This window comes from Pantherophis guttatus, chromosome 3 (genome assembly GCF_059756535.1).
Source record: "Pantherophis guttatus breed Tessera chromosome 3, ASM5975653v1, whole genome shotgun sequence".
NCBI lineage: Eukaryota > Metazoa > Chordata > Lepidosauria > Squamata > Colubridae > Pantherophis > Pantherophis guttatus.
The window spans coordinates 78,590,709-78,611,217 of record NC_142065.1 but is presented as its reverse complement, the minus strand read 5'-3'; the positions used below and the strand labels follow the sequence as shown (position 1 = coordinate 78,611,217).

General features: G+C 37.1%; 1 protein-coding gene across 3 annotated transcripts in view; it reads right to left on the bottom strand.

The window, feature by feature from the left end:
* The window catches only part of PRKACB (protein kinase cAMP-activated catalytic subunit beta), a 79,015-nt gene that overhangs the window by 10,430 nt on the left and 48,076 nt on the right, over window positions 1-20,509 (bottom strand). For all 3 annotated transcript variants that reach the window (XM_034437097.3, XM_034437096.3, XM_034437099.3), the window contains exons 2-7: window positions 11,047-11,108; window positions 8,516-8,644; window positions 5,513-5,611; window positions 3,644-3,726; window positions 1,337-1,463; window positions 486-581 (exon numbers count right to left, since the gene is read on the bottom strand). In XM_034437097.3, coding sequence (XP_034292988.1) covers window positions 486-581; window positions 1,337-1,463; window positions 3,644-3,726; window positions 5,513-5,611; window positions 8,516-8,644; window positions 11,047-11,108 — 596 coding nt within the window. The remainder of the gene's footprint in view (window positions 1-485; window positions 582-1,336; window positions 1,464-3,643; window positions 3,727-5,512; window positions 5,612-8,515; window positions 8,645-11,046; window positions 11,109-20,509) is intronic.

Below are 20,509 nucleotides of genomic sequence, written 5' to 3'. Positions count from 1 at the left end.
AAAGCAAATGGAAGAGACTCTTCAACACAGCAAAGAAAATCAAAAGTTGTTTCTCAGTAACTTTTGTGTTTCTAAATTATACCGCTAGTTTTCTTGCATGTAAGTTTTGCAGTTCCACTGGTGAAGTGTAAGTCAAGAACTGCCCATACAGAAATTGACCCTGATGCTTCAAAGAGTCATAAAAACACTTTATTATACAGTGCTAAAATCATCCCAAGTAAAGACTCTTTACCATTTCCTGAAATTAAATGTGTTAAGACTTTAAGATGGCATGTTATAGAATACCAAGCAATATTTTGGCTTGAAGAATTTGACTAAATTATTAGATTCTACGTGAGAAAATATCATGACAATATTTAATAATTATTACCTAAGCCATGCATGAGTTTATTTGAAATTTTAGATGAAACTTCTTCCTAAGCATATTTAGAACAGTATTTTCCTTTCAGCAATGCTTAATGAACCTGTCAAGCATTTTCAAATACCTTGCTAAGAATTATTTCAGGTGCCAAATATTCTGGAGTCCCACATAACGTCCAGGTTCTTCCTTTTACTCTTTTTGCAAATCCGAAATCTGTGACCTAAGAGAACAGAAAGAATTATTATATTTCTCAAGGTTTATTTATAAATTAAAATAAAACCAAATTAATGATAATAATACACATAGGCATCAAGAGGTAATTAATCACAGAAACAGGTTTTTTTTGTATGTCATAATAGAAACAAAAGAATAGTAGTTTTAGGTGTATCTTTTTAATCAAACAAGGCATGATAGGTAACCAATTCATTCTTAGAAGCATTAAAAAGGAAGAATTAACGCCAAAGTATAAACCTCAGATATGCTATATTCAACACTAGGTAATATCTATAACATCATTAAGCTTTTGATTTTAAAAAGCAAATTTTTTTTCCAGGGCTGGGGAATCAGTTTTGGAGTCCCAAAATATTTGGCTGGATATTTTTTGGGGGGTGGGAGTGATATGAAAAGGTGAAAAAGGTGATTGACACATCTATTTTCCCCTAGCACTGAACAACAGTAACGGGAAACTTAAGCTGAAGGTTTTCAATTATATAAGCTCTTGTGCCTCCTGCATCACTTGGAAGCTGAAAGAATAAAACTGAAAGTATTGCCCCAATTGGAAAAAGCTATCCATTTTGATATAAACCAATTTGGATCAAATTCAGCATCTATTTTCTCCTGTTTTTGACAATATATATTTTAATTGATGAAACTGATTTGTAAAAAACTGATTTCCTTACAAAATACTCTCTAAGTATTCACCACATCTTGCTATAGATAACAAAATATTCATGTCTATAAATCTTTGTATCATACCTGAATATATCCTTGTTGATCAATTAAAAGATTTTCAGGTTTTAGATCTCTGTAGATGAGGTCTAATGAATGGAGGTACTCAAATGTTAGTACTATCTGAGCTGCATAAAATCGTGCATGTGGTTCACTGTAATCAATGAAAATATTAAGTTATTAAAACTAGTACATTTAACAGAAGTACCGTCATTATCTTTTAAATACAGTGGATACATGTATTTTTTAAATACAAAAATCTATGAACCGGTAGAAATATATGAGAAAATTTATGTTCTGTTCTACAATGATTGCAAAATGAATTCAAAAGTACATATATAATACAGGTTGTCCTTATTTAGCAACCACAATTGGGATTGACAACTCAGTCACTAAGTGAAGCAGTTGCTAAATCGCAAATCATATGACCATAACTTTGTTTTTCAGCTCTAAACTGACAAGAGTAATCAGTTTCATACCTTCTGCTTTTCTTTGCATCCTAGCCAGTCCCCCACCCTCTGGATTGGTCACCCCATGCTGGATAATTAATAAAAAAGGTATTAATTTTTGCAGTAGAAAGAAGGGGATCAAAGGAGAGTAATCACAGCAAAAGCTGAAAACAGTTGTCCTCACTGTGCCTGCTTATTATACTAATTTCTAATCCCATCGTCTCAAATCTCTCTGCTCTGCAAGGGAGGAGAGTTCAGCTAGGAGAGATTACCTACAGAAATTGCTGGGTGGGAACCTTCTTTTCTGAGATGCAAGAAGGAAAGAGGGGCTCTGGTAGTCATGTTGGGGGGGGGGTGTATGAGGGCACGGAAGAACCAAAGTGACCTGGCCATCGAAAGGGTGGGGTGGAGGTAGATGGGTCTCTATCTTTTTGTAATGAAGTATGTCACTAATCTTGGGGCTAGAAGGGAATAGATGCTGCCCAGGAAACAATAAAATAAGAGAGGCAGGAGCCCTCAATGGTTCGGTCAGAGAAACAAAACTTAGGATGGGCCCACCCTAATGAATCAAAACAATTAAAAGCAGCAATGAAAGTTTGTACTTTCAAACTTGGATGATTCTGTTAATGTAGCCTTAAATAACATAGAATTAATCTAGTTTTGTTTCCCGTTTGGTTCATCTGGGAGGGCTGAAATTTGCTTTGTAGATTCAGGTGGGGGTGATGTGTTTGGATAGGAGGGAATTGGCAAGGGGAGATGGGGGCTTCTGATTTGTGCATACTAGTCCAATATGGGTGCTGGAAGGTAGAGAGGAGGAAGTGAAGGACAGGAGTTCTCTGAGGGCTTGTTGCGTGCAGCTCCCAACTGGAGCACTGTAGTGAGGTGGCTTCCCTCATCTGCTACTCCTGTCCAGAATTTGTTTAGCCATGATAGAGACCAGGCACCCCTAGAAAGACACCATCAATTCCTGCGCATCTCTTCCTGGCTGGCCCTGGATCTGAAAAGACCCAAAGGGACACCTTCTCAGCCACATTTGATGTTCCAAGTCTGAAGACTCTGCCCCAGCATGCTTGCAAAGAGAAGGTGTCTGCAGGCAGTTTGCCAACTGCCCTTAGATTGTGCCGGTTTGGGACCTCAGGCAACCTTTTCCATTTTGATGGTAGCGGCAGAGGAAAGCTAACTGGCATGAAGGTCTCCTCATGGTTGCTGCTCAGCTAGGAGGAAAAGTTTAACTGACTGAATGGAGGGGACTGCAAAGGAACCAAGATTTGCTAAATGGCTGCAGAGTTGCCTTTTTCTCTGGGTAGCACCATCTGATTTTGGGGGATGGTCATCTTTCCCCTCCCTAATAGGGCACTCTGCCACAAGAAGCTCTGGATCAGAAGAGAATAAACAGGCACACAATGGGGATTACAGTGGCTGTTTGGCAAGCAGCTGCCAGGACTAACACATTGCTTTTGTTTTCTATGTGTGTTCTCGACTGTGTGCCATCTTACTTTCTTCTAATCTCGTCTCCAATCTCTCCACTGTGCAAGAGGAGAGAGGTAATAAAAACAGACCAGACCCATTGTATTGATCACAGGATTTGAGGGAAGCTGCCAATGTAATAAATGGTTGTCAATTGATCATAAAGTTATTTTTTCAGTACATCATAACATCAAACAGTTGTGGAATAAGTGGTCAGTCAAGGGAGGACTATCTGGATCAGATCCTATATATTTCAATATATAAAACTATTGTATACATGCCAAACCAAAACTTGTTTTTCAAAGCTATTTCAGAAAGTTTTCAAGTTTATGCTAAGTGAATACATCTTTTCCCATAAAGAAATCACTTAGGAATGACAGCATATACTTTCCCAAATAACTTATTTGTTTATTCTTACCTGAACCTTCCAATTCTTCTTAAATGTGAGAACATTTCCCCTCCAGGAACATATTCCATAACCATATATAAATTGGAATTGTCCTAAAATATAGAGAAGTATCGTTAATTGAAATTGTAAATACATTTCAAAGATCTAAATATATTTCTGGCAAACAAACAAAAAGTTTATTTAAGCACTCAATGTTCCTGAACACTGAAAGTGGGGGAAAAAAACAGCAGGGTGAAACAGAGAGTACCTGGCTGAATTAAAATTGACCAGCCTTACTCCATTATTCTCAACAGAAGAACACAAGGAGCAATAATGGCAGTAGTAAGTGTGCATGAGATTTTGGCAAAAAATTCTATACATAGAAAAACTTAATGGATTTTTCCTCACAACAATCTTATCATATAGAGTTTTTGTACACAACTATTGATAAGACAGATAGTCCTCATTTAACAACAACTCATTCAGTAACTGTATGAATGGTGCTGAATGAGTAGTATTTACAACTGGTCCTCATAACTGTGGCTGTCACAGTGCCCCTGTAGTCACATGACTGTGATTGCTGGCAACTGACTTGCAATTATTATGTCGTAGCATACTCTGGTTATGTGATTGCCATTTGGGACATTCCCTGTTGGCTTCCAAAGACAAACTCAATGCAGAAGCTGGCAGGTGTGCAAAAATGGCAACCAGGTGGCATCATAGTTAACAACAGTGCAGGGTTCACTTAATGATGACAGCTGGAAGTGCTGGCATCGTGATCATGTGATGTGCTTTATGACCACAGTGCTTAGTGATGGAAATTCTTGTTCCAACTACTGTTGTTAAGTGAGGACTACCTGTATGTAATTTTAATTTATACACGGTTACATTTAAACGTATGGCTGGAGAATTGAATTATTTTTTCTGATGCCATTCTTTGTTATATAACTGTACGCAATGAAAACTGTTCCATTTAAAAAAAAAATTAAGTCAATTGCTAATAGATTCCATTCAATGTTATCTCCCATGCCATAGCAAAATCCATGGTGATGGATTTTATAAGATATTTCTTTTAAATAAGCCATGGGGTTGTATTTTCCTTGCTTTCTATACCACTGTCAGGGCTACTTATGCTTTCTACTTCTATTTCTATTTATTTCTATCCTGCCTTCATTATTTTTACAAATATCTCAAGGCAGTGAACGTATCCAAAACACCCTCTTCTTCCTATTTCACCCAAACAATAATCTTGTGAGGTGAGCTGAGCTGAGATAGAGTGGCTGGCTCAAGGTCACCAAGTTGGATTTCATGGTTAAGGAGAACTAGAACTCACATCTCCCGGTTTTTAGCCTGGTGCCTTAACCACTGCACCAAACTGGCTCTATTAACTAGCTCTATTAACACCAACACCTGTTGTCATCTTACTACTTGAAACTGTATTTAATCTTAAACCCAATTTAAAAATATCAAAATAAAAATGGATTATAAACAAATATTAAGTTAATGAAGGCCATTAATTTATAGCAACTAGTTTGTCAGGAGCACTTAATTGATAATATCAGATTTGGACATCTAGCTAGCTAGATGCAACAGCACATTACTTTTCCACATTCTGGTTTACAAAGCTCATAGTTTTTATTTAAATAGTGATGTATGAATATGACCAAAGGGCTTACTTTATTTTATTAAACTGACTTGTTCAATCTGTAAAACTTGCAATCATATTAAATTAGTGAAGCATCTAACATGTAATTTTAACAAGTGAGCATTTTCAATCATCTTTGGACTCGTCTTATTTGGGAAATAAACTTCTATGAAAAACGCGGCACCCACTGGGCACTACAAGACAAATTATGCTAGAAAAAAGTAACTAGTGTTACTTTCTAATCCAATTATTACCTTAAAAGAATACTCCAGTCTTACAAGAAAAGGAAAGTTCACTGCTTGTAATATTCTTTTTTCATTCAACGTGTGTTCTATTTGCTTCAGTTTAACCACCTAAGAACAAAGTCCATTTTAGAAAGGATTCAAAACAAAACATTTAGTTAAAAATAGGAAAAAGATCAGTTCTAAAATCAGTTTGCATTTTATAAGTGGCTTAAAGCAGGGATCCCCAACCCCTAGGCCATGGACTGGTACCACTCCGTGGCCTGTTAGGAACTGAGCTGCACAGCTGGAGATGAGTGGCGGGTGAGTGAGCGAAGAACCCAACACCCCCCTCCCCCACTCTGTGGAAAAATTGTCTTCTGTGAAACCTGTCCCTGGTGCCAAAAAGGTTGGGGACCTCTGGCTTAATGAATAAAAGAACTGTATTCTATTTCATCTTTGGGTTCAGATTATACTGTACATAAGATGTATAACAAGTAATCTGAACAAATACAGTTTGTAGAATGCTTGCAACAAGTTACAGTGAGAGTTTTAGAAAGTTCATTTAATGCATATCATCTAAAATTTAAAAAAAAACCTCACACCCCCAAAGAACTTACAAAAAATGATGTATTTCATACTATTCTCTTAATTAAACTATAACATTTGATTATGGGAGTGTCTTCAAGGAGAAAGAGTAGATGGTGAAGATGATGAGGCTAATAATTTTTGAGAACTTGGTTAGAATCTGAATCACTGGAAAATACCCCCACAAAGAATAATTTCAACTCTAATGCTAATTACATGAGCAAACAACATTTGACGTAGGAAGAGAGTAGAAAGGCCTGATTCAGGCTAGACAAGATAAAGCAGTGTCTGGAAGCCCTACATCCCATGAATGCTGAATGACATCTTGATTTTGTTAGTTTTACAATTATTCCTTTGCTGAAATTTACATTTAACTTAACAGCTATCATACTCATTTTCTTCCATGTTTTTATAACATGAATTACAGAGACGTGTTTATTTTCTGCCATCAAATCAGTGTTGACTTCTGGAGATTACCTGGACAAATCCCTGCAGTTTTCTTGGCAGATTTTGGAAGTGGTTTGCCACTGCCTCTTCCTAGGGCTGAGAGAGAGTGCCTGGCCCAAGGTCACCTAACTTGATTTGTCTCTTAAACCAGGACTAGAACTCATGGTCTCCCAGTTTCTACCCTAGTGCCTTAACTAACAACTATCCCAAACTGGCACTTATCACAAAGGGATATTTTTCTGAAATAAAATTATTCTGTGGCAAATGAAATGTGAAAGTCAGTTAAACGACTGTCATTTATGTTAGGGTGGAAATGATATGACATGCACTTGCATCCAGTGCTATGACATAACCACACCATTTGTCTGTGTCATTCTGATATCAAGTGTCTGATTACTGCTGCTTGAAAAAAAATAATTTTCAATTAATGAAAAATTAAGTTTAAAAATGCAGCTGCTTTTGTAATTCAATAATACAGTAGCAGTAAATGCTGGAATTGAAGACATAAACATTACATGTTTTGAAACATTTAGTTACATTGTTTCAATATATTAACATAATGAAATTGGCTTGTTAAAGTGTTGCTGCTGCATGCCAACCCTTCTAACTTGTAACTGCCAACTACATGAAACTCTATTAAAATCCAATCTAAAAATACAATTTTCTTAAGAGAGAGCTCAGATTTAAGTGAACAGAAAAACTGCAGAATATTCATAAAACAAAAAGGATGTTGTGAATATAGATAAATGTTAGCATTGGTTTGGCTACACAATCTGACAATAGTTAATCAGCAACTAGCTCACTTCTTTTCAAATACTTACACTAAGGAGTATTCATTTGTTAAAAAACACAGATATACACACACACACACAAGGCAGACTTACACAAATATTATTCAGTCTAAACAGAGATGCTTTTAAATGATACGACATTACACAAAAGTTTATTGTTAAATATTACATTTTTTCTGAATATTCATTATTTCCTATATGCTATGTAAAAATGATTCCCCCTGCTAGGTGTTAAAACAAATCAAATACCTTGATCAAACTGTGCTGGGTAGGTGTCAGAAAAGGAGGAGCATCTTCTTTTCTTTTTAAAATCCTTTTCCTTTATTAAAATGATTCAAAGTACAAATTCTATTGCAACCAACATGCTAGCTTGAGCGTTGTTTAGGAACTGTACTGTCCAGATCAATGCCCTGTTCTGGCACCCCTACCTAGCATATCTACTCTGACACTGGGGTAAAAGTGAATTTCCATAGTAGCTAGGTTTGGATTTCCCTAATTCTCTTTCCGGGATCCGTAACAGCCTATTAACATTTGCACCATGGTTGTTATTGACCCTAAATATCAAAATCCTCTTTTATATTCCTTTCACCAACAAAAAAATCCCAACCTTAAAATACTACAAAATGAGAAAAAGGGCTTTAACTGTTACATGTCTCTATTACTATTTTAGAGGTGAAAATGTTGCAGAATAATACTATTTCTTCCATTAAATAATAACTTAATACTACTCATACTCATAACGGTATACCTGTTCACTGCACATATTAATAACGGTAAGTTATGTGCTGTAATAATAATAAGCACAACCTCAAGATTCATTTATAAAATGCCATATTTTTTCCATTCGCACTGTATATTTATTGCTTGTTCAGATTTATCTCAACTCTTCTCCTAAGTCATTTTTCAAACAGTAATTGAGCTACAACTGAACAAGGCACTTGACCAATGCTCTCTGTAAAATACAATCAATGGAGAACACTCAGCATGTGCTTTATATATCTCTAGAGCAGTCGGTATGCCATTCTTCCAACACAAAGCAAACTAGCAGGATTTGCACTGAGCTGAACTAGTGCAGAAAATAGCATTCAAGAGGCATGTGAACAACCCAAAAACAATGAAACTTTACCCCACCTGAACCACAGCTTGGCAAGGAAATATACATACATATCGGTGAATACAGAATTAAGTAAACTGTAATAAAAATACCAACTTTTTGTTTATCCAGTATCTTCATGGCATAATACTGTTCTGTAGATTTGTGTTTCACCAACATGACTCTGCCAAATGATCCAGTTCCAAGTGTTTTAAGCCTCTCGAAGTCATCTAACCCAGCAGTATTCTATATTAGTAAGAACAGATAAAATATCCAAGTGTAACAGGTTATTATAATAGTAATTTATTCAATTAAATATACATATAATTTATTAAGCAGGATAGCACCCGTTTCTACTGGAGAGAAAAGGTAACTTGGGAAACAGAACACCTGTTATGCTTGTAGAGGAACCTAGGATCAAGCTCTAAAACCTTTGGGTAGCACAGAAAGCCTTGCATGTGAAATTGTAAATAACCTATTCTCGGCGCCAATATTACTCAGAAACAGATAAAATATCCCAAGTACAAGAGGTGAATGAATAGATGAATGAACTATAAAGCAGTTCTTGTGTTTCCAAATGGGAACAGTAATCGGAAATAGCTAATATTTCTATCTCATGTATTGAAAAGGTATTGATTAAATGATGATATATTTTGTAAGTGCTGGAGCTCTGTCAAGTTTACTACTCACTCAGAAAGCGTCAGGGACAAGTTGCATAGAATAATATATTTATGTGTACTGAAGACATGAACCAGCTAAGTGTGAAAAGGAAGATGGAAACACTTGCTGTGGTTATGACAGGGGTGTCAAACTCAAGGCCCGCGGGCCGCATACAGCCTGCAGGATCTGGCACGTGGGGCTGCCCGCTTACATCTGGCACATGGGGCCGCCCTGGAAATAGCGAAGGACCGGCCCACAGTACTTCTGCCAGTGAAAACAAGCTCGGGAGGGCCGCGTGCAGCCCTCCCGAGCTCCGTTTTCACTGGGCAGAGGGCTGCAGGATGATCCCCCTACAGCCCTGTCTGGGTCACCACAGGTGCCCCCGACATGAGTGACATCGAACTGGCTACACCCACCTGGCCCCCCGAGGTCAAACACAATCTTGATTTGGCCCTCAATGAAATCGAGTTTGACACCCCTGGGTTATGAGCACTGAGGCTGTGAAGCACCCCCACCCTTGGAAACATTGCTGACCGAGGCCTCCTGGACTGTTAGTTGATGTGGTTGTTGATGGATGCTAGCTTGAGGGCAGGGTGAAAAAAGTGATGAGACCTGATTACATGCCATCAAGTAGTTTTTGCTCCTAGCAACTGCATATCGCTACTGCCCAATACAGGCACCTGCTTTAGCTGGCAGCTGGAGTGACATTCATATCTTGGGTGACCCTACTGGAAATATATGCTCATTCCTCATTCCCAGGAATGATGACGCAACACAGCAAGACTTGGATGGAATGGGTCCTGGGGTGCTCTTTTTTCGCCTGAAAAGGCTTGTCTTTCCTGAGGCTGCAGAGTGTTTTAGCAGGTCTGACTGAGTTCCCTATGGGCCAGGATGGGTTACTGAGTTCAATTTGTGTGTGTATTGTGGGAGACTATATATGTGTCCTTGGCCTGTGAAGGGATGCAAAGGGTGGGAATTGAGGCTGTAGACAGAACTACCTCAACAGTGATGGGCAGAAGGATATATGATGGGAATGGAGGGTGAGCCACAGTTGAGGATATTGGATCTGCTGTTTGAAAATGGTCCCTCTGTCCAGTCCTCAGTTTCTATGCTCAATGCATGGCTCCTGGATTCTTAGTGACCCTGGATTTCAGTTGTTGCTTTTGAAAGACAGATTGACATATAACAAATTTGCTCTCACACAACACATTATCTTGGAGGAGAGTGCAACTTTATATATCTTACCAAGACCTGGTTGGTCTCAGTGGAAAACGCATTCCACTCTTAGAAATGTAGCCATCTGGCTTTAATTACTGGGTTCTGCGGGGGTGGTGGGCTGGCTCTAGCTGTAATAATAAGATTTATTTTTATCCTCATTTGTGCCCCTTAATACTGGAGGGAATACAGATATATGCTTCAATTGGCAATGTGGCAAAGTTTTGCTTTTGCTTCAAATATTAATGATCATCATTTCAGAGGCAGATGTTATGCTATGCCATCATCAAACTGAAAACTTCAGTAGGACGGCAATGAACAGTTTAAGGATCCAAATATTTACCCATATGCTTATTCGCTTCTCTAGTGGATGGTATTTTATAGAAAGAGTTGAAATATATCAACTTGCCTCAACAAAGCACTAAAGTAAAGAGGTTTGAACAAATACGTTGGAACACTATGTGCTAGAGATAAAATAAAAATCTTGCCATACAATATATGTACTCAAATATTAATCAGCAAAAATGTTTATTTGCCCAAAGGTTTTACAGCAAACATGGATTGTGAATGAAACTGAGAATTGGCTTCAGGATGTGTGTAAAAAATAGACACATGAAATGGCAACAACTGTTATAATTTAGCACAATATCCATTGTTCTTCTTGGAGTTTATTAGTATAATGCAGTAGATTATTCATATAAAAGAGATTTTCTCTATTCCTGAATACCATAAATTAGAATAAATAACAAGTGACATTTAAATTACTTCTTTACCTGAGCAGGACTTTCCCATTTTCTTAAAAAATCTTCTTTGGCTTTGGCTAGAAATTCTTTCACTGAAATCAGAAAACAAAAAGAAAATTGTTGGGTTCAATTCACTACATAGCAGAACACTTCAAAATTATTTAAAGCTGTTTCAAGAAATGCTGAAAAAAATCCATAAATAAAAAGCAAAATTTCTATAGGAGTTCTAACAGCTCTCTAAAACTTATGAATTATAATATAAATTTTAGCACAATTTGCTTAAACTAATTTAAATCTAACAGGCACACAACTGTAACATACAAGCAGAACTGAATGTGATTCAGAACCCTCTTAGAGGAGGCTTTTTTTTTTTTTATTGGTTGATACTTCAAAAATAAGCAATTCTTGCTACAGTGCATTACTGTCACTTAATGGCTGTTTGCAAGCTAAGGAATCAAGTGCATAATAGCATTGCAGTATTGCAAGCAAAGGCAAACTAGGAGGTTACAAAATTGCACATTAGAAATGCCCACAGTCAGAGACTACCTTGAATTACTAATTTTGTATTTTAAGAAAGATCATGGCTGTATAAAATGTGCACAGATAATACGATAATTCAATATGATTTGTCTTTTAAAAAAGCCTTTAAATATGATTATTAACCAAACTGATAGATTATTTTGCATTTCTATATAAAGAGTACTTGATATCTCCAGGCAAAACACGTGATCGATTCTACTAATCTGGGACATTCAAATGAGTGGGAGGGGTAGGATAGGGACAATTCTATTTACACTTTTATAGGAAGTGGACAAGCTGTGGTAAAATGTTGATGAGGAAATATATATATATATGAAATGGAATGTTATTGTCTTTATGGTTGAGTGCTCATCTCTGCATTTACATGCATGGAATTTGCAGTTTGGGCTAAGGCGCTAATCAAAACTCTGCTAATATTTAGTCCTTCGTTAATGCTTCGACTCTACTTCTCCAAGAGACAGAGCAATCCTAGACCCAGACCACTTGCCAGAATATGCATATGGAAGAGAGATACATGGGTTAAAATAAATGGACAGGTGATCATGAAAAACCAGACTTTCAACTACATATCTGATTCTTCACTGTGATCTCTGTGCCTTACATAGCCTGCGTCCATTTAAAAGTATATGACTAAGTGGCTGTTTTACAGAGGCAGAATCTCTCTCTGGAACAGTTCTTTTGATGTACTATTCTCATGGAATGTCTCCAAAAATTTGGTAGCAGGTTGAGCTTTGCCAGTTGGTAGCTTAAGATAATGTTCTTTTCGAATCAGTTAGAAAAAAAACTGATACTTAAGATATCCATATCCTTTTGAGGCTCTGTGTAGCATATAAATATGAGGACCCAGACTGTTGGGGGCAATATGCTGACTCTGTAAACCGCTTAGAGAGGATTGTAAAGTACTATGAAGCGGTATGCAAGTCTAAGTGCTATTCCTATTGCTAAATAGTTGATTAAATAACACAATAATTTGTGTTCAATCTGAAAATCCAAGAATATTAAAACTATGCAAATAAGGGGAGACAAATAAGCAGAACTAAGGGACAAATTTTTGTGAAAATTAGTAACATTTTATATATGATATAAAGGTGAGGAAAGTGAGACACAAAATAACCTTGATAAAGAGGAAATTGATCAAACAGAAGTCAATCATGTTTACTGAGTGTGAACTGTTTACTTGTAATCTAGAAAAAATAGCTAAGGAGTTCTACTCTGGAGCTTTATCTGGAAGTGAGTGCTCTCGGTGGCTTTCTGTATCATTAGAGAAACTCTTATGCTATGCAATAGCTACATAAAACTGATAGGTTTGGTTATTTGGCAGTGAGCCTCTAAGCCACCAGGAGCACTTCCTTTGTCTATTTTCCTGCATCATCTACCAAGAAAACCAATGTTCTGAAACTCCCTATTTGAATGGATTCAGAAAACCAGTTTCATTCCAATGCATCTAGAGCTATAAGGCCATTCTGTGTCTGTATGCTGATGACATCTGGCTCAATTGCTATTTTCTTTCTGATTCTATGTAAATTATTAACATCCTTGAACATTGCCTAATCTGCACAAGGGAGAACAAACTAAAATTAAATCCAGAAAAGATCTTGGTAAGGAAAAAGTTGCACTGGGGTGAAGTCTCTCATGGGTGAGTTACACGACAAACTATTTTGTGTTAAATATAAATTTAAATTTATATAAGGGAGACTAGGATACATCTATTTCAAGCTATTTAGCTCTCATCAGCTAGCCATACCCTTCTGGGATTCGAACCTGTGCTTGCTTGCATATTAGGCAGATATATTAGCCACAGGTTCTCCTCACTTTGTCAGCTTGTGCTAGGGGAGATTAAATGGGTTTTCTATCGAAGCAACCTGGTCTACCCAAATATGGGAAGGAGCATACTGCTTCCTTTTCACCTTTTCGCCCCAATCCAGGAGCCTTCAGTCGCTTTCACAACAAACTATTTTGTGACCTGTGGCTTAGAGGTTAATATATCTGCCTAATATGCAAGCAAGCCCAGGTTTGCCTGAGGGCTCCTGGACTGGGGCTGAAAGGCGAAAAGGAAGCAGTATGCTCCACTTTCTAAGCGAGTTGTGCATTTTTTAGATTCCTGTCTTAAATAATTATCTACAGTAAAGAGACCTATTATCTGAGATGGAAATTTTGAAATATGGTAAATTAAATTCTTTGAAAAAAGTATGGGGCATGTTTTAAATCATTAAAAGAAATTGCACCTTTTCCAGGCTTGCAGAGTTATTTCTAAACTGTTCCCAACTGTCTCATATATGTACATTGACAGGCATTTTGTTCCATTTTCTATTTGGGAAGCAGCCTCTGAAGTAACTGTGCAAATCTTGAAAACTTTGCAGTTGTTTTTTCCCCCAATTTGTGGGAAAACGTGCTTTGTTCTTGATCCTGCATGCTGGGAATCACCTTTTTTGCTTATTTTGTACAGGGCTGTTAAATATCCCATAGACTAAATTGTTGGAAGTTTTAAGATCAAATACAGCATCTAAAGACTTTAATGGCTGATACTTGCCAATATACTGAGAACATTTTGAACATGGATTCTAGATACTAATTTGTATAGTGGTGGCCCCGGAGTGTGTGTTTAATGAACTATCTTTTAGAATATTATTTAATATTAGCAGCAGTTAATACTGCAACTATATAAGCTGTCAATGTGTTTCTGAACTAAATTTAGAGTTAGTGGTTTTACAATCTGCAGCATGCATGTTTTAGGAAATATTTTGTCCAACCTACATATTAAAATCATTTAATGAGTACTTCAAGTGGGCTTGTTTGACATTCCTTCATTTAAGATAGTAAAGTTTAATCTAAAGTTAAAGTTGTGCTGTTCTGAATAGTCTTTTAAGAGATATGACATGAAACTGCAAATAATTCTGCAAGTATTTAATTTTAAGTTTGCAACAACAAAGAACTAAACCCAATAAGAACAAATGATTTTAATATAGATGACTTTCAAGGCATGCCTTTAAAAGTTTCAAATTATGCCTTCTTTTACTTGTGCCTATTATTATTTTTAGATTTCACTTTGCATTTCTATATTTGAAAAGAGTGGAAAGGTAAATACTAACTCTTTGAAATTAGGAATTTAGGAACAATTTAGTCTAACATCAAATTATTAAAATGCTTCAACCAAAATCAGAAAATAGTTATGTCATTTTATTAATTGGTATTAGCTACTTATTTAAAAAGGGGGTATCATGTAAAATCCATAGCCTTCTTAAGTGTAAAGATAATTCCATTATGAATTTTCTATCTAGTGCACATTTCATGTTTTTCCCCCAAAATTTACTATAAACTTCATAATATTTTTCTAAAAATTAGGATAACTGTAATTTCCCCATTTAATAATTTTGTAATGTAGTCAATGACTCTGGGTTCTAATGAAAAAAATGACCATACCAAAGATTTCTAAAGTTTTCGCCAAGGATTTGCAGAAGTATTCACCCACACAGATGTGAAGAAAAGAAAGAAGAAAGAGAAAAAGGATTTACACATCTTCCACATATAATATATAAAAACTAGATTAATTCTTATCATGTTCTTGTCTCCATTCCTTTCTTTCCTAGGAATAGATACCAAAATACCCCAGCCCTCCCATATGTTGCCAAAGTGGACAAGGCAACAACAAATGGAATTTCTGTAAAAAAGACAAACAATTTTTACATCATGTGCTACAGAAATTACCTCTAATAGCTTTATAAGGAATCTGAACAACCAGATTCAAGCACACTAATATCAAAATCGATTTATATGAAAAGCTCAGAAAAAAACACTATAACATTCACAGAATGGTGGTGCAGACTGGATAGACTTAACATTCTCTTTTTGCCCACTGCATAAATAGGAATAAATGCTAGGTGAAATTTCAAAGCTGCCAAGCAACATGGGTGCGTGGGAGAGAACTTCACATTCTGTGCAGAATTCACAGAAATTACACACATATCTGATCAGGCAGCTCATATTTTGAAATGAAAAAGTAGCCTGCCTTTCAGCAGTTCAAGTTGGTGGGTGGAATTAAACAACATTCAAGTAGTATGCAATCATGATCATTCCCCCCACACCCCCTTATATTGCATTCTGTCTTAAAATATTACCCCACATGCCACCACAAGATGTATACTAGGTAGTGAAAAGGATAGGTTCAACATATGATCTTTATATACATGAATACTAGACCAAGTAAAGTAGGCAACTGCTAAAAATACAGTCTTCTATTTCTATATGATTAAATGATGCAATACTCCTAGCTGAAACAGTTAAGCAGACAATTCCAAAACTATTCACTCCTCCAATGTTTTATTTACTTTCACTCAATTTACTATATGCACAGGTAGAAATAAAACAATGCAAATAAAGTTAAGTATCAGCTAAATCACCAGAATAAAATTAGTTCATTCCTATTTAATATGCAAGAAAAGGTAGTTTAGTTAAAAAAAAAAAAAGCATTCTTTGCCCTGTGCAGAAATAAAGATATGTAAGATGGTAGTAGGATGCTGAATAAATTATTTGCTGCACCAAGGAACTTAATGGAAAATGATACTTTATGCCAAACACAATGGAAACATGAAGAAAAGTCTTCAAATGTAAATTACACTGTTATTGATGATAGCTTTTTTCCCCTTTCAAATGTTTGGGGTAAATATCAAAGCAAATGTATAAATCTCATTTTACAATTAAGAGAGAATATCTTGAACAACAGCTCTTGTACCAGCATTAATTTCCAATTGTGCCATTTTTATATTTACAGTGTAAATACAATATATATATGAAGATGTATGTATCCCTGCATCATTATCTTCACGGGAGTGTGATGGCTCAGTGGTTAAAGACACTGGGCTTGTCAACTGGAAAGCTGCAGCCCAGGTTCAAGGCCCAAGCGTGATGAGATGAACTCCTGTTACTTGCCCCAGCTCCTGCTAACCTAGCAGTTCAAAAGCATGCAATGTGAGTAGATAAATAGGTACCAATTTGGTGGGAAGGTAACAGCATTCCATGTGCCTTGGAATATTGTCATACAGACCATATAACCACGGAAGCGTCTTCAGACAATGCTGGCTTCCTCGGCTAAGAAATAGAGATGAGCACTGTCCCCTGGAATCAGACATGACTGGGACAGGAGAAACCTTTACTTTTACATATCCCTACTTTCACTATCTTCACTGGTCTGAATCACTGTATCTCCAAACTCAATTTTTGAAGCTGATTCATTTTAAGTTCACTGTAAAGCATCCTTAGAAATTATTGGGTTTACTAATTATTCTAAAAGCTACTTAGATATCTTTCAATGTTTGAGGAATTGTTTTCAGCTTTTTTCCCCCTGAAGTATTTTTTTCTGTTAGCTTTTCAGATGCTCTTTCATATACAGGTAATACCCAGCTTACAACAGTTCATTTAAAAGTCTGTTGAGATTCTCAATTTTTGGGACAACCATGAGCTGGATGACTGAGGATCTTTACAGACTTTTAGCTATGCAATTTGAGATGAACATCCTTCAAATGGTGTAAGATTATGAACAGTTTTTTTAAAAAAAATATTGCAGACTACAGGAACCATTAGCATTACTCAGGTGACCCTGAGGGCAGATAAACCTCCAAATGCTTCAACAACCCTCAGAAAGGATGCAAATGACCAGCTGTCTGCAAGGAATATAAATCCTTCCATTCCCCACTATCCAATCAGAGCTTAAGAAGCTTCTTAGATGAAAAGTGAAACGTCTTCAAAGAAAAAACAAGGAAGTCCAGTTGCCTCCTGAAAAAAGCACCGTTTGGGCCAACAGTTCATTTAGTGACTGAAGTTACGACAACAATGAAAAAAGTGACTTACGAGGTTTTTTTCACACTTACAACTGTTGTAGCATTCCCAGTCACGTGATCAAAATTCAAATACTTGGCAACTGACTCATATTTATGACAGCTGCAATGTCCAGGGGACATGTTTGTGACCTTCTGACAAGCAAAGTTAATGGGGAAGCTAGATTCACTTAACAGCCTTGCTCCTAACCTAACAACTGCAGAGATTCACTTAACAATTGTGGCAAGGAACATTGTAAAATGGAGCAAAATTCACTTAACAACTGTCTTGCTTAACAGAAATTTTGGGCTCAATTGTGGTTGTAAGTTGAAGACTACTAAATGCATGAAATATACTGATTTTTCTCAAATTGAAAAAAATCAGTATATTGCACATCAACTTTTTAATATTCTATATTTGACGCCAATATTTCATATTGCTGCTCTGCCTGTTCCTGGATATGTTGAACGTATTGCACTTCAATTCACCAATTACACTAATTTCTCAGGTGTTCAATTTACTTATTTCATTTCCATGTTCATAAGGACTGTATTTCCTTAGTTCATGCTTTTCACATTCAATGTTAGGATTTAATGTGACTTGTAGAACACTAATTCATCTTTCAATTCTGTCCCCATCAATGTTTGACTTTGGTCTGTCTACATCATTACTCAGAAGTTTACTTGTGAACTACTACATTGCTTCCTAATAGTCAGAGGAACATTGTCCACATAAAGATCTCATAGTCGACTTTTGTAATGCTAAAGCTATATCCATATGGTTTTCTAGACAACTATACAAATGGTACTGGTATCTCCTTCTGAGTTTGATCTCTCAGGCTACTGCCTAGTCTCATTCTTGCCAGGTCCTACTTGCTCTAACCCCTGTTCAAGAATACTCTTTGCTCTGTCCATCATGTTTTGATCTTCCCAATAAGCATGACCTCACTAAGAGCTACGAGTCCTGTCAACCTCATTTTCAGCATCACCAGCATTATCAGCTTCTCCTATTTAATCCAGTTAAAATTATAAAATTTATCATCATTAATCTTGAGAGGTTTTTGTGACAGACCAATTATTCCATTTTTCCAAAGCATACAAGGCAGGGGTGTCAAACTCATGGCCAGCCGAGTGCATCACATGCTGGCCACTCCCACCTGTTTTAGTGAAGGGAAAAAGTCACAATACGTCATGTGACGTGACACTGCAAGTTTGAAACCCCTGATAAAATAATTAAACTGAACAAGTTTGGAACAAAAATGTACAGCAATTCTGCCTAAAAAGAAGCTATTTTTAAACAATGAGGAGCACCTTGTTATGCACAGTGCTCGCCTAGTGACCAAAATTGGGACTGGCAACTCCATTAATAAGTGCCACTACAACTAACGATTTTACTTCTATGTTCTGCATTAACTCTTGCTTGTCAGAAGCCAATTGTGAAGCAATTGAATGGTGACCACTTGACTGTGGGATACTGTAATATCCAAACTTAATTCGTAGCTCGAATTTGATCCTTCATGATAAAAATGACCCAGAACTGCAGATCATCTTAGAGATGGCTGAGTTTTTTGTTTTTGTTTTACATTGTGTGTATTGCAGCATGCAGAGAGAGTGATAACTGCACAACTGGTTTCTATAACATGGGAATAAAAGAAAACAGCTATGCCAAGATTTACAGACACATGATTATTATAGCCACTTAAAGATGAACTGCTGCAGGTATTTATTATCAGTCTTGGAGTTTGATAATAATTAGTTGCCATTAAAATAAATTTGTGTAGGAAGATTTGTCTACTTATTCTGCAGGAACCTGTCATGGCCCCCTAGGAGCCCGATTCAGAGGAGGAGTTGGAACCAGGACTGTCTGACAGAGATGGCACATCTCCCTTGGCATGTGTGGAGAGACCCAGGGACTGAGGAGGATACCACCTCAGGCCCTTCAGGCATTGGAAGAAATGGTCAACTTGGCAAAGAGCTGCCTGCCTTCACTGACACAGGGAAGGATCAGCTGCTGACAAGCATTGGTACTGACAGGGAGCAGATCACCTCAGATGAGGAAAAGATGCCTTTCCCACTTGATCCAAGGCCACAGAGAGGGGAGTGTAGGCAAGCTCAGAGAAGGGCTGGAAGGCTACTTGGAAGGAGGTTGTCCCATCCCTCCTCACAAGGAACACCTGGAATGGACAGACTTAAGGAGAAATCATGGGGGAGTTAGTCTTTGCCAGGAACAGTTGTTTTGGATCCAATTGTTTTGGATTACTCTCTCTCGGTTTTGACTTGTGTCTTTTGCCTTGCTTCAAGGACTACCGTTGGTCTTGCTTTATGGACTGCTTTTGCCCTTTGCTCTGCTTTACCTCCAGAACTGTCTTTGCCTTGTATCTTGTCCTGAGGACTGCCATTTGTCTTATGCCTGGACTTTCCCTTGTGGACTTTCCTGGTAATATATGGGCTATTGTTTGGAGACTAAGGGTGGCTGCCTTCAGGGTAGTGTTGGGTGGAGCCTTACTGATAATTGGCGAGCCATTTGCTGCACACTTATTGAGAGCAATAAAGCCTCTCTAAAGCAGGGGTGTCAAACTCATGGCCCATATGTATTACACGCTGGCCACGCCCACCCCCGATTTAGCAAAGGGCGGAAAACTTGTGATATGTCACATGACAACATGACACCACGAGTTTGACATCCCTGCCCTAAAGGCTTGCCTTGACCACCTAGGTCATAACAGAACCTAAACTTAATTGTTGTTACAAAAGCCACTCCTACTTGACAATAGGACAATTACTTGATCCTTTAAGAGCATTCACCTACAAACTGATAATCCATGTAATTGCATTAAATATCAGTGGTTGTCTACATACTACATGATTTTACGCGACATCTCCACTTCCAGCCTATTACCTCAATTCTATGTGTCAGCAACATTCAATCTACAATGTCTTAGTCAGCCCTGCATGATGATGGCTTTAGTCTTCCTAGCCACCAGAGCAGGAGTGAGTGAGCAGGATGAAAATTATAGTATATCTAGTCACTTTTGAAACAACGGTTACATTGGGAAGATATGGCTTGTCATAATGCCAGATAAATATGAAAAGAACAATTACAGTTCACAATCACAGTTAAGAGTAGAAAGTTTTATTTCTTG